The 13040-nt window shown below is 44.0% G+C and overlaps 1 protein-coding gene across 2 annotated transcripts in view; it reads right to left on the bottom strand.

Annotated features, from left to right (window-relative positions):
- ROBO4 (roundabout guidance receptor 4) overlaps nucleotides 1-5587 on the bottom strand; it is a 101381-nt gene extending 95794 nt beyond the window's left edge. Inside the window, exon 1 of one of the 2 annotated variants that reach the window (XM_083480367.1) lies at nucleotides 5106-5587. In XM_083480367.1, the coding sequence (XP_083336493.1) occupies nucleotides 5106-5286 (181 nt within the window). In that variant the 5' untranslated portion in view covers nucleotides 5287-5587. The remainder of the gene's footprint in view (nucleotides 1-5105) is intronic. The other variant, XM_083480364.1, reaches the window with a different exon arrangement.
- Nucleotides 5588-13040: the final 7453 nt, after the last annotated feature.

The raw sequence follows: 13040 nt of genomic DNA, 5'->3' as shown, positions 1-13040 counted from the left end.
TGAGTTTTAAAAAAGACAGTAACTTCCAAGATTTGGAAAAGCAAATTTAAGCAGGAGAGTGGAGTGTTGGAAGAGTTTTTGTTTTGTGGTAAACAACCCTCCCTCCCGAGCCCAGGAGCGATCTGCTTTGGAGCCTGTATAGAGGAGCAGAATTTGACAGCTGTCAAAGCTGTCAAATGGACTGTTAATAGGGAAAAAATTGCTACTTAAGACCTCTCCGGATAAAAAGGAGCTACAATTGAACTAAAATTTTGGGAAACAAAGAAACAATAATAGGACAGAGGATTGTTGGAGAAAAGACTATCCAGTAACCAGATTCCCTCTAGGGGGAATTCTGTGGAATTACAATGGCTGTGGGTGGAAAGATACTGAGAGAAATCGAAAGGATGTTTTCACTGGTGGGAACCTTACAGGAGCAGACTACAGCTATGAGTAAACAATTGACGGCCTTGGATTTGGAAACAAGTAGCTCTGCTGAATGTAATGAGGACCTGAATGAGAAAGAACCCACAGCTGAATTTGAAATAATAAACAAAGAAGAGGAGAAGACAAAACAAGAAAGAGAACAAGTTATGTGGGAAAATACTAACCAGAAGCCGATATTTGGAGAACACAAGCAAGGAGACCATTGGATGGAATCTATTTTAAGCCTACGAAAGATACAGAAGACGAAAGTGGAGGCCCTGGGAGTTTATGGAATTCAGGAACTCGAAATAAAGAAATACAATTGGGGCCTCCACATAGACTTTGATCTTGACCATCACCAAGACTCAGGCCTTGTGGAAATTTCTCAGCAGTTGCTTCTAAATATGGGAAGAGATTATGGACTGATTGGATTGAATGTTAATGAAATCTTTCGAGACTCGATGACTGACAAAGAGGACTACCAACAAAACCGGCGGAGAGGGACTGAAATAGATTTGAGAGCCTCGGATGTGCGGAATCCAGGCTAAAAACTGTTACTTTGGACATGTCTTGGGAAAGGACGCAAAGCGGGGATGGGAGGGAGGGAAGTATAAATTTAAACAACACTCAAGACCAGGGGGTTTAGTAATAAGGAAATTACTCAAGAAAAAATGAGAAATCGAGGGAAGAGAATTGGGGTCCAACTTAGGGAAAATTTATTTTTTGTTTTTATAAAAGGACTAATATTAAGACGGAAGAAATGCTAACTTGCTGACATAAACCTGGGAACAGGGATGCAAGGGAGGGGGTGGGGGGAAGTCAAGGACTAGGGTTAGAAAATAAGATTTTCTGGAACTATTCATGTTTGCTGTTTTTTATGTTTGTTTTGGTGTTATGTGTTTTGTTTTTGTCTATATAAAATGTGAAAACCCAATAAAAATTATTTAAAAAAAATAATAAATAAAATATAGGAAGCATGTGTGAGCCATACGCAGAGCATGCATATACTTGCTATGTGTCAGGGAACTGCCATCGGAGCTAGAGGCGGAGGGAAGGCTCCAAAGGGATGCAGGAGAGGGTCCCAGTAGGGAGAGAGGCAGCCCATCTGCTGGGGAAGGAAATCAGCGTAACACCAGTGGAGAAGGGGGGCAGATGGGGGAATCGGAGAGGAATCTCCAAGACTCTTCGCCAGAGACCAGCGGAGAGAGTACGGGTACTCCGCTGCCCACACCCTCCCTGCGCAGAAGACTTCCGCACAGGGAGAGTAGGAGGAGACTTGGCGTCAAACAACTTTTATGCTGGAAAAGGTTTAAGAAACGCCCACTGACGGATTCTGCCAGCGACTGAGACAGTCACGATGCTGGAGGCTGTTCAATCAGAAAGGGTTAACCAGGTAACCTAGCCAGGAGTGGCGGCAACTTACGCACGAGCAACCCCTAAACCCATTACAGCATGCATTGTGCAAATTCCCACAATTAATTCAACTACAAAATTATCTTCCTGGCCCAAAAATACTGAGGTGACCAACTGAAATTTGAAAGCCTCAGTTAGCATTCACATGATCACTCATAGTCTTTCAGTTGCTTTGGGGTAGCAGTGGCCATTTGAAGATGCATGTTGACATGTACTGCTGCCATGTAAGGCTGTATACACATGACACCTTCGAATCACATTCTTTCCCTGAAAGAACTCTGGGCCCTCTAATTTGTTAGCCCATAATTATTTGAGGGTTGCATACATCCTATACCTTTAAAGCACATTCAAATCATGTTTTCCCCTCTCAAAGAATTCTGGGCACTGTAGTTTACCCGTCACAGAGGTACAATTCCCAGCAACGCTTAACAAACTACAGTGCCCAGAATTCTTTGGTGCAAAGGAATCTGAATTGAATATGCTTTGAAGGTATAGTGCGTTCAGCCTATGGTAGCTTTGGAAGGTGCATGCGCACAGAAAACTTGTGTGAACATGAGACCCCTCTTAGGAAACACAGGCTAGCTGTGAAGTGGTTAGACACTGTAAATCACCCCAACTTTGTTCCGCCAAGCTGAGATGCAGCTAATCCTACAATCCCTTGTGCATAGGAATGGCCTCTTTCCCATGTATTAGGCTTGCAAATTAAGGCCCCTGCACTCTATAAGCAATGCTCTGGGCTTTGTTGTATTCTGTTATCAAACACTGGCACAATGGCCTAGTATCAGCAGCAAAGTGCTACATGAGGCACAGGGCATAGCGTGCATTGCGATGGCGCATTGCGATGGCCTGTGACCCTCGATACACATGACACAACAACCTCCCATTGATTCCAGAAGAAGTCAAATGTGAGAGAATCAGATTTCTTCTCTGAAAGTCACGTGATCACTCCATTGAGGCGGTTCCATTCCAACCTGTACTTTGCAAAGGGCGATTCTTGTATTCAAATGACTAGGGATGGGGGGGGGGAATATGGCTCGATTCACATTTAAATGCAAACCAACCTAATTCACACTTTCTGAAACAAAAACAGAGCCATCCTTCAAAATGTGCATTCCTCTGAATTTTGCAGTGCAGATCTCTGGCCAAGGAATGTGTACAGAAATGCATATAAAAGAGTAGTGTGCATGAAATTGCATATATTAGTGACAATAACAGAGAAAGATGCATTTTATCAAGCATCATATAATTCATAATTTCACCAAATTAATTAATTAATTAATATATTGCTATAAACTTGTTATTACAAGATTTCAAGATTTTGCACATGAATATCACTCAGTGCACCTTGCGAACATGGTGCGTGTCATACAGCGATTGTAACACATCCCTCTCTGATTAACAATTATCACATCTGCTAGAGCCAAACTTTTACACAGGTTCGTTCCATTGGGGATAAAATCAATAAAGCAGCCTTCCCCATCCCGGTGCCCCCCTAAAGGTTTTGAAGCACAACTCCCCTTGCTCACACCCAGCATGTGTTGGCCATGGTGACTGGGACTGATGTGAGTTGTAGTCCAAAACATCTGGGGGATCTCAGGATGGGGGTAGGCTGAACATAAAATGGAAATAAACAAAACGCTCCATACATTTCCTTTGGAAACTAAAGTGTTACGGCAGCAATTGAGTATGCACAGAGATGGTGGTGTTTGACTGTTTACTCATGCCAACTCATGCCTCTTAATAATAAGATAAAAAGATTCTCTAAGCAGTGAACAACTATCATCATTCACACAAAGAGTTCAGCCCTTCCTCTTGCTTATCATGATCAGCCTACAGTTAGGTTGTTTTAGCCTCAGTGTAATTTGCAGCACCATTAAAACACCCAGGTAATTTCTTTCTTTTAATCCTAGGGTTGGATCCAGACTAAGTTAGCCGAACTTAGTTCTGATTGAAATCAGTTAGACTTGGCTTAGGATAAATCCCATTTATTGCAATGGGAACTACGTTCAACAAACTTAGTTGGGATGCATCCCAGACTTTTCAGGGGCTTCCAAGATAGGAATAAACAATGGCAAAAAGGAAAGAAATCAGTTCATTTGAGAGTTCAGCGTCAATGTCCAAAGACAACAGAGAGATGCAACTGTCTTTTCACTGACTTTCAGAGCAGAGCCATGACCTCTGTGTTACTGAATAGTGAATACGGGGTCCTCCCTTCCTCCCTGTAAAAAGTCTTCCCAAGACCTAAAACATAGGTCCAGTCCTCATAGCGTAGCTTTATTTTGAACACTGTTATATTGATACAACCCTTTACATTAATGTTCTGCAGTCACAGATTATTCGTTCCGTGGCTGTGCTACTGAGAAATCATTTCTAAAACATAATTAAAAATAGTACGACACTTTTGTAAAACTGCACTGAAGGTTGAAATGCAGCCAGCAGTATTCACATTTGGTCTTTTGCCCAGGTAAGAAGCAGTTAAGAGAATATTGGGTTTTCTGCAAAAAAAAAAAAAAAAAAGCATAATGACCAAACACTCTATCAAAAGCCCTTATGAGCTGGGAGTCAACACAAACATTTCAGAGGATTTATCTATCCCTATCCCATCACATGGCATAAATCCCACTGGGCTGGGCACCATTTCAGTGGGAAAATCTCCTCCACAAAACTCCACGGAAACTAATAGGGGGCTGAACAAGAGCTCTTCCACAGGAGAGCTTTCTGCTGGATCCCCACTATTTCACCATTCTTCCTTTGCATGCTTTCCCGCATCTCTCTCCCTGTTTCCCCATCTTATTTCCTTAGTCTCTGCCCCAAAGGCCTTATAATCCATCCCAAATGATGCAGGAAATTGGGGGGGGGGGACGACACACCCATAAGTGTCATAATAAAAGAAAAACACCACCTTCTGCTCCTCCAGTCATCTTTGGCAGCTCTCTCTTCCTCAGGTTTCGATACAAAACTGCTTGCGTGCTACAAAAGCACATGGGGTCTCCTTTCGCAAGTGCACACATCCGTGGCGCCGCCATAGCCTGCGCACCAACCGCGCCACCGTTTCCAGAGACCACGGCTTTGACTGACATTTATTGCAGCAATCCTACAGCTGTCATTATTCCCCCATGGCGCGTTTCCTAGGAGGCTCTGATCACCAGCCCCAGAGCTGAACTCAAACAGGTGGGCCGCAATGCCCACGGGCAAGTCAGCGCAGGCCTATAACCTATAACTCGGTGGTTTGTTGTCGTTTCTTTGTTTCCCCCCAAAAAGAAAGGTGGGGAGGGGTGTTCTCTTACCTCTTAGCCTGTGCCTCTGCCTAGGCTGGCGGCTGTGGCGAAGCTGCCGCGTCTGCCTGCTGGGCACCTGCGGGGCTTTCCTCGCTTGCTCTGACAGGCAGGTGCACCGGCATTGGCATGTCTGAGCCCCCCAAACCCAGGGGAGGAAGGCGAAACCCAGCAGGAGAACTTCGGGCAGCATCCTGCAGAGGAGAAGGCACTAAGGGGGGAAGATGCTGGCTCCCGGGGGGGAAACAAAGTCCCCTCTAGTAGCATGCAAGGAATCCAAAGAAACTCTTGTCCAGATGCCCAGGAAGCCTTGGGGGCAGGTTGTGCCCCCCTCCTTCCCCTTCTCTCTCTCTCTCGCTCTCTGCTTGCGCCTGCACAGCTCTCCCTTCTGCTTAGCCCGAGCCCTCTGTTTGGGAAATTATTTGGAATTAGTTATTAAGCATGTTTTCCAACTGCTTTTGTATTTCCCCCCTTCTTTTTTAACTGGGGGAACAATGGGGGAAGGAAAGCATATAGGCACCATGCTGTGAGCGGGCTGGTCCCCTGAACCATCTGTGACATCAGAAAGCGGGGAGGGGGGCATCTCCACTGGGATCTCTCTCACACACTTTTCTCTTACACAATATTGTGAAGAACTAAATTAAATGATCAATGAAGAAAAGGGAAACATTCTTTGTGGCTTCCTTCTTGAAGGCCAGACATTTCTCATTTTTTAAAAAAACCCTATCCTCAACCTTCCTTCCTTCCCTCCCTCTTTTTTTTTAACCTCCATGCAAAATGCCTTCTATCTCCCACCCCCCTTTGGGAGAAGGCAAGGAAAAGTTGAGTTCCAGCCATCCTGGCGAGGGGAGATTGACTACATAAAAGAAGGCTCAGTGCTTTGTCTGGGGGGGGGGTGTGGGTGTGGGTGGAAGGAGTGTTTTCAAACAAAATTGACCATCCTCTGATAGATTTAACCGCTTGTCGGCTGCTCCTTTGTCAACCTGGCTGCGGAACTGGGCGTCTTGAAGGGAGCCTGAAACATTTTCATTTGTCACGAGAGGCACAACATGCCCGAGACAGTTACAATTACATTTATTGCACTAGGGCCAATTATTTCATCATTCCATTGCTGAGAATCCAAACATCTCAATTGTTATCACCGTTGCTGGTGTTGCACCCTTCTCCTTAAAAAAAAAGAAAAGAAAAACAACCACTTGTTTCCTGGGAGGTTCTGGGGTTTTTTTAATGGACTCGAACACATTCAACAAACTAAATTAGCCTAAAGAAATTAATACCCATTTAACTCCCAAATGCTCAAACCATCCATCACTCTTATTCCTTATTAACTATGCTGCCCTCATGCCTCACACCCGACTTAGCACCTCCCAATTGAGGAAGGTCTTTCTCTCCCACTCCTGGCCGAGCTACCAACACACCAGTCCAAGCTGCCTGGTCGTGTTTTACCAGGAGCCGAGCTGAGGGCTCCCGTTCCCAGTGTCAAGTAAGCAAATGTGGCTCTTTCCTATCTGATTTCATGCTGTTTGTTGCACATACAGAAATGTAAGAAGAGCCTCAATGAATTGGACCAAAGTTCTATCTACTGCAGCATCCTTTTCCCCACCATTGGCCAAACAGGCGTCTCCAGGAAGCTCACAAGCAAGCCATGGTGCTCTCCTGTGCCCCGGACCCACCACTACAAAGTTCCTAACACAGTTCAAACTTTGGATCATTTGCGTCTTTTCTCACCATTGCGCTTTGATTGTAGAACTTTTTTGGCTTTGTAGCTTTGCCAGAAAGGTAGCAAGCCTTATTTTGTAAAAAGCATCTGTGTAGATCTACCAGGTCCTACTCGCTATCTCCAACTCCTCGAAAGATTCCATCAAAGGTGTCTCCCCAAAAATTTACACATCACTTGGGAAGACAGGCAAACTAATGTCAGTGTATTGGAAGAAGCAAAGATCACCTGTCTCAAAGCAATGGTTCTTCAACATCAACTTCGTTGGACTGGTCATGTTGTGTGGATGCCTGATGATCGTCTTCCAGAGCATACTCTATTCCAAACTTAAGAATGGCAAGCGTAATGCTAGTGTTCAACAAAAGAGGTTTAAAGACTTTCTCAAGGCAAATCTTAAAAAAAAATGTAGTATGAACACTGACAACTGGGAAACACTGGCTTGCAAGCACACCAGTTGGAGAACAGCCTTTACCAAAGGTGTCATGGGCTTTGAATACACTCAAACCCAGGACGAAAGGGAGAAACGTGCTAGGAGGAAGGCACGCTTTGGCAAATCCACATTGTGATCAACTCCTGCCCGGAAACCTATGTCCCCACCGTGGAAGGATGTGTGGATCCAGAATTTGCCTCCAAAGTCACTTACGGACTCATTGTTAAAACCATGTTTATGGAAGACAATCTTGGCTATAAGTGATCGCCAAAGAAGAAGAAGATATCTAACAGGAGCCAAAGAATGGGACTTCTGTGCTCTGCAAACCTCATAGAGACTCTTCCATGGATACCAATATTCATAGATTTGTTCTTAAAACAGAAGCGTGAACCTGCACCTCCTGCACATCTGTCCTTTCTTACTCTTCCTTCTAATTTCACTATTGCATTTTTCTTTTTGCATTCAAGGTCAGTTGTGGATTGCAATACCTGAGATAAATGGATACCAAATCTTCTGGTATTGGATCTTGTGTGCATCCAAGGCCGGAGAGCCAGAAAGCAGTGTTCTTGCTTCAAGAGTTATGATAAAGGCCCCATTTGCCCATGGTGTGTCCACTAGGCTCTTCTGCTCAAAGGATTTGCATGTGTTTGTGGTGTCATCGGGCAGAAACAGATGGATCCCTCACCTTGCCTATAGTGGATCCTTCATCTCTCTCTGTCTTCCTACACTTCCCCATCCTGTTTTCCTTTTCTTGCCTCTGTTTCCATCCCACTTTCAGTCGTGAAGACTCCCCAAGGTAGCTTTCACATAGTAACATACAGCTAACATTGGGGTTACTTCCCTCTCTCCAGTACACAGCATTGCTCTGTGGTTGACTGCTCCCTGCCCCTCCAAAATAATAGCAATAATTAAGTTATTCTCGGGTTACTATGGCCATTGCCACTGCCTCTCATTCCATTTCACACCAAGGATTACTTGCGACTGGGTGGACAGTTACCTGACTGTGCCGCTCGCATTATCTTCCTCTTGAGACTGCAGGTTTTTTCACCATCCAAGGACAGGGAGGGAGAGCCAAGTGCAGCCGCTGTGTCTCAGGTAGGGGTAGGGAAGAACTTTGATTCAGTTTGCATTTCAAGGCAACCTTACCTAATTCGCACTTCTGAAACAATGCACAAACCGAAACAAAGTTTTACTTTGAAATCCTCTGAATTTTTCAATGCCGTTTTCTAGGCAAGTATTCTGCACAAAAAATGCATATACTAGCACAATTTTTTGCACACAAATGCGTACATTAATGAAAACAACTAACAAAACAGACATTCTATTACTGGAGATTGCTTTGCAAAAATGTTATATTAGGCAAAATTGCAAACAGAATTGTGTATTGGGAGAAATTTGCATTACAATGCTGGTGAATTTTGAGAGGAATTTTTTAAAAAAATTAAAGAAATGCAAACTGACGTGGAAATATGAGAAACTGAAAGAAACAAAAAATGACAGATGCACTCATTCTTGGCCTCAGGCAAGCTGCTGGCGGTTAACTGGATGGTCAGTGGGTTGGCTATTATATCTTAGGCATATATCTAAAATAACAATGGGTTGAATCCAATCCTATGTAGAATAGACCCATTGAAATCAATAGACATGGCTTACTTAGGTCCATTAATTTCAGTGGATCTACTCCAAGTAGACATTAGTTGGATATGACTTAGTAATCATAATAATAATAATAATAATAATAATAATAATAATAATAATAATAATTTGTAAAGTCCTTAGAAGTAAGAGAGCATCTGTCTTTGTGTCCCGTCCTAAGGAAGCTTCTTCAAGCCAATTGCAGGTGATCGCCACCAATCACAAGTCATGTTTCTGATGAGCTAAACCACCAACAACAAAGTGAAGCATGGATTCTCATTGGTGGACAAGGTTGTTGTTAGTGTGGCTCTGCTGGCATGTCTTTACAGACTACATGTGCTCAAATCCAAGGCCTCTCTCCTTACAGACTCCAGCTGCCTGATAGATGTGGGAACTGGGATCACGGTCTTAGACATGAGATGACCTCAGCGCTTTCCTTGAGCACAACACCTCCCCAGGCCAGCTGGGGGGTGTCAAGTAGAAAGGTCAACACAAAGGGCAAGTTTCAGCGGCTGCTGGTCATCCCTGGAGACCAGTCAGGATGCAGGCATTTCAAAGAGGCACCCATAAACCCCAATAAAGATTAAGTGATTTAGCCCTTGTGTTCCTTGGGGTTGTGTTGAGGTCAGTGTAATGACAGCAACAGAGAGGTGCCTTAGTCTAGATTTTCTTTCTGCATGCCTTTGCAGATTTTCCCTTCAAGCACAATGTTGAGGCTAGCCCAGATATGGTGCAGGTAGCAAGGCAGGGACTTAGCTGGGGATTAAGGCAAAATTCATTTCGCTTTGTATTGAAAGGCGAACTTGCCTAATTCACCCTATCCGAAACAATATGGTAACTGAAACACAGAGATCCTAGAAATCTACACTCCTCTGAATCCCGCAGGGCTGTTCTCCTGCCAAGTAGTGCATACAAAAATGCCTATATTAGAGTAAACTGTACGTAGGAATGCATATATGTCTGAAAACAATTTTTAAAGATGCATTATATTTAGGGGAAAATGGTTTCGCAAATATGTGTATATTTAAACTGTAGGGGTTGGGGTTTGTTTATTTATTTATCTTATAACGTTGTGGATTTCGGTGTTGTAAACCACCTCAAATGAATGGCGGTATATAAATTTAATAAATAATAATAAAATAAATAGGCAAAATGGCATACGAGCCCAGGTATTGCATGTTAGGAGGGATTTGCAGGTCAATGAATTTTCATGAGGACTTTTTAAAAACAATATTCACAAACTTGTGTGGAAATGTGGAGAAGTAACCATAAGGTTGAGAAGCTAAGGGGTACGGAAATCATTTCCCCCTGCCAACCATGGGCCTGGTGGGACCTGTGGGAAATTGGCCCTGTCACAGAAACCCGGCCCCTCAGCTGAATTTTCAGCTCCAATTTAAAGCGATCTTCGGACCCCTTTATTGGTGACAACAGAAGAAAAGGCAGGCATGTAGCATTTTACACACAACTGCTCAGTAAGACGTGCTGCTCATCAGGAAAGTATTTAAATGTTGATGGTTGTTTTGAGGTAAGAGAAGTTTTGTGAGACTCTCTCTTCCTCCCTGCTACCCAGATCACTCAGTTTTATTTGCTGTTGCTGCTTCATTGTGTACCATTCTTCCAGTGTCCTGGCCAATGGATACAACAGTGCTAGAATAACAAACCCTTCAGGCACTGACTCTGAAACTTTATTAAACTGCTGCGTTCCACATATTGAATGAAATTGAGACTGCGATAATCCGCGAGTTTACTTGGGAGCCACTCTGTTGAAGCCAGTGGGAGTGCTTCTGAGGAAACTCGCATGCACCATAAGAATCATGCACCATAAGAATTCATCCACACTTCATTCGCAGCATTTTGCCACAGAGGAAATTAAATTCTTCTCCCAGCTTTATTGCATCAAATGCACTCGTGGAATAACCCTCATTTGGAGGGTCACCATCATACCTGCGGTACAATTTGGTGCACTTCACAAAAAGTCTTGTTTTCTGCTTGGGAATATTCACCAGTGATAAAATGCTCCGGTCTGAGGCCAGATCCCACAACCCAGCAGGCCCAGCTCAATGGAGGTCACTTTGCATTCAGCTACAGGGTCTTTTCCCTGCCACAAGGGAGAAGGAGGCGGTGGCAGCAGAAGCAAAGGAGCAGACAAGTGGGTTCCCAGTGTGTGAGGGAAGAGGAGCACACAGGTAGCTCACTTACCTATTTGCACACACCCCTCCTTGCTATTGCTTGGTCTCCTGCTGCTACTGGAACACCAAGCGCCCTCCATTGGCAACCTCCTCTTCTGCTTTGCTCCTCAACGGGAGGAGAGTTGGGAGAAGACCGTGGCAACAAACCAACCAGCCGATGGCTGTGTTGGATTGGCTGTTAGGCTACGTGCACAAGACAGCTTAAAGCTCGTTCCTCGTGGCATGGGGGCCTCTGTGGGGTGGGAACCCAGTTTCCAGTCCCAGGCAATATATTTGAGGCAATATTTTCGGGGGGCAAGAGGGGATCTCTGCTTAGTCTGTTTTGCTCCTGTTCAGTTTTGCCAAGTGTCCTGAAGCTCACAAAAGTTCTGTTCCTTCGCCCAACGCAGGGCCTCTTTTAATAATGCACAATACGGCCATTTTCTGTAGCAAAAAGAGGTCAGTCCCCTGAAGGATTTATAGTCCTTTGTGGGAGTTTTCCTGCTTTTGCACACTGTTGACAAAAGCATTTACATTTCTTTGGCCTCCAATTTGGTACTGGGCCGTTCCTTATATTTGTTTCCTTCTTTAAATCCACAGACTCTTCCTCACGCCCTTTTTTGCTTACTTCCTCACAGTCTCACCTGCTAGACATTTTGCATTTCTCTCCCTGACCCCCCCCCCCCAGGATGATTCAACACAAACACCACCTCAGCACGTTCGATTTCTTCTCAAAGTTTGACAGAAATACTCTTGTTGTTTACATTATGTGAGCATGAGAGTAGCTATTCCTAAATCTGCCACTTCCATGGCATGTTTTGCCAAAGAACTTCTGTTATCTTTCTCTCAAACTGTATTTCCTTGCAAGACAGAAAGCACATATTCCGATTCAGAATGTCAGAAACAGCACATGTACAAATTCAATGCATCCTAGGATGGGGCAGGCAGAATGAGACAAGAAGGATTACATATTTATATACCTGGACAAAAGCTTCAACACACATTCACCAAGCTGTGCTTTACCAATAGGGATGGGTGACTCTCACAAATTCTGTTTCTTGTGGTTTCTCATTTTTCCAATCTTAAATTCAGTTTTCCACATTTTCACATCAATTTGCATTTTTGCTAAAGTCCTCATGAAAATGCATTCGCCTTCTAGTGCTGATTTCTCCTGCTGTATGCATTTGCACACAATTTTGCCTAATATACACAATTTTGCAAAGCAATTCCCCGAGCATAATGCAGTTTTGTATGACGCTTTCACTGAGAATATACATTTACCCTCGTATATGAATTTTTGTTCAGCGGCATGTAAATTTCTCCGAACACACATACATTTTTATGCAATTTTGCCTAATATGAATATATTTGCAAAAAAAGAATTCCCCCATCTAATGCATTATTAACTGTTGCTTGTATAAATATATGAATTCTTATGCAGACTTTACTGAAGTATATGAATTTTTGTACACACCACTCGGCTGGAGTAACTGCATTGCAAAATTCAGAGAAATGCAAAATTCAAAAGACGGTTGAGTTCCGGTCCATGTATTGTTTCAGGCACTTCCAAATAGGTAGGCTTGCCTTTAAATACAAACTGAGTTGACATTCTTCCCCCCACCCCTATTTACCAGCAGCAGGCACAATAATTTGCCATGAAAAATGCAGACAGTTGAAATGCCTACATCTGCCTTGCAAAACTGGAGCAGAGCCTTTCAGGGAGCCAGTTCCCGCTCTTCCTGGTGCCTGCCGTCCCTGTGGTCATGTGCAGTGGTTTTTGCCTGCCTTCCCCCCCCTTGCTTTTCACCTGTGAACCCGCAGCCCAGTGGGGGCTATGGAGACACACTCCTGCCTAGCAGGCAGGTAGTCCCGACACAACCGCTAGCAGCGTGGGCCTTTTTTCTCCCAAAGTGACCTTTAAATTGGTCCCTAATCATCCCAACAGGAGGACGGGGCTTTTTAAATGCCTCCTGAGGAGAAGCCGTTTCCCACCCACC

Source organism: Podarcis liolepis, assembly GCF_965112155.1.
Source record: "Podarcis liolepis genome assembly, chromosome: 16".
Classification (NCBI taxonomy): Eukaryota; Metazoa; Chordata; class Lepidosauria; order Squamata; family Lacertidae; genus Podarcis; species Podarcis liolepis.
This window is presented reverse-complemented; position numbering and strand designations above follow the sequence as displayed.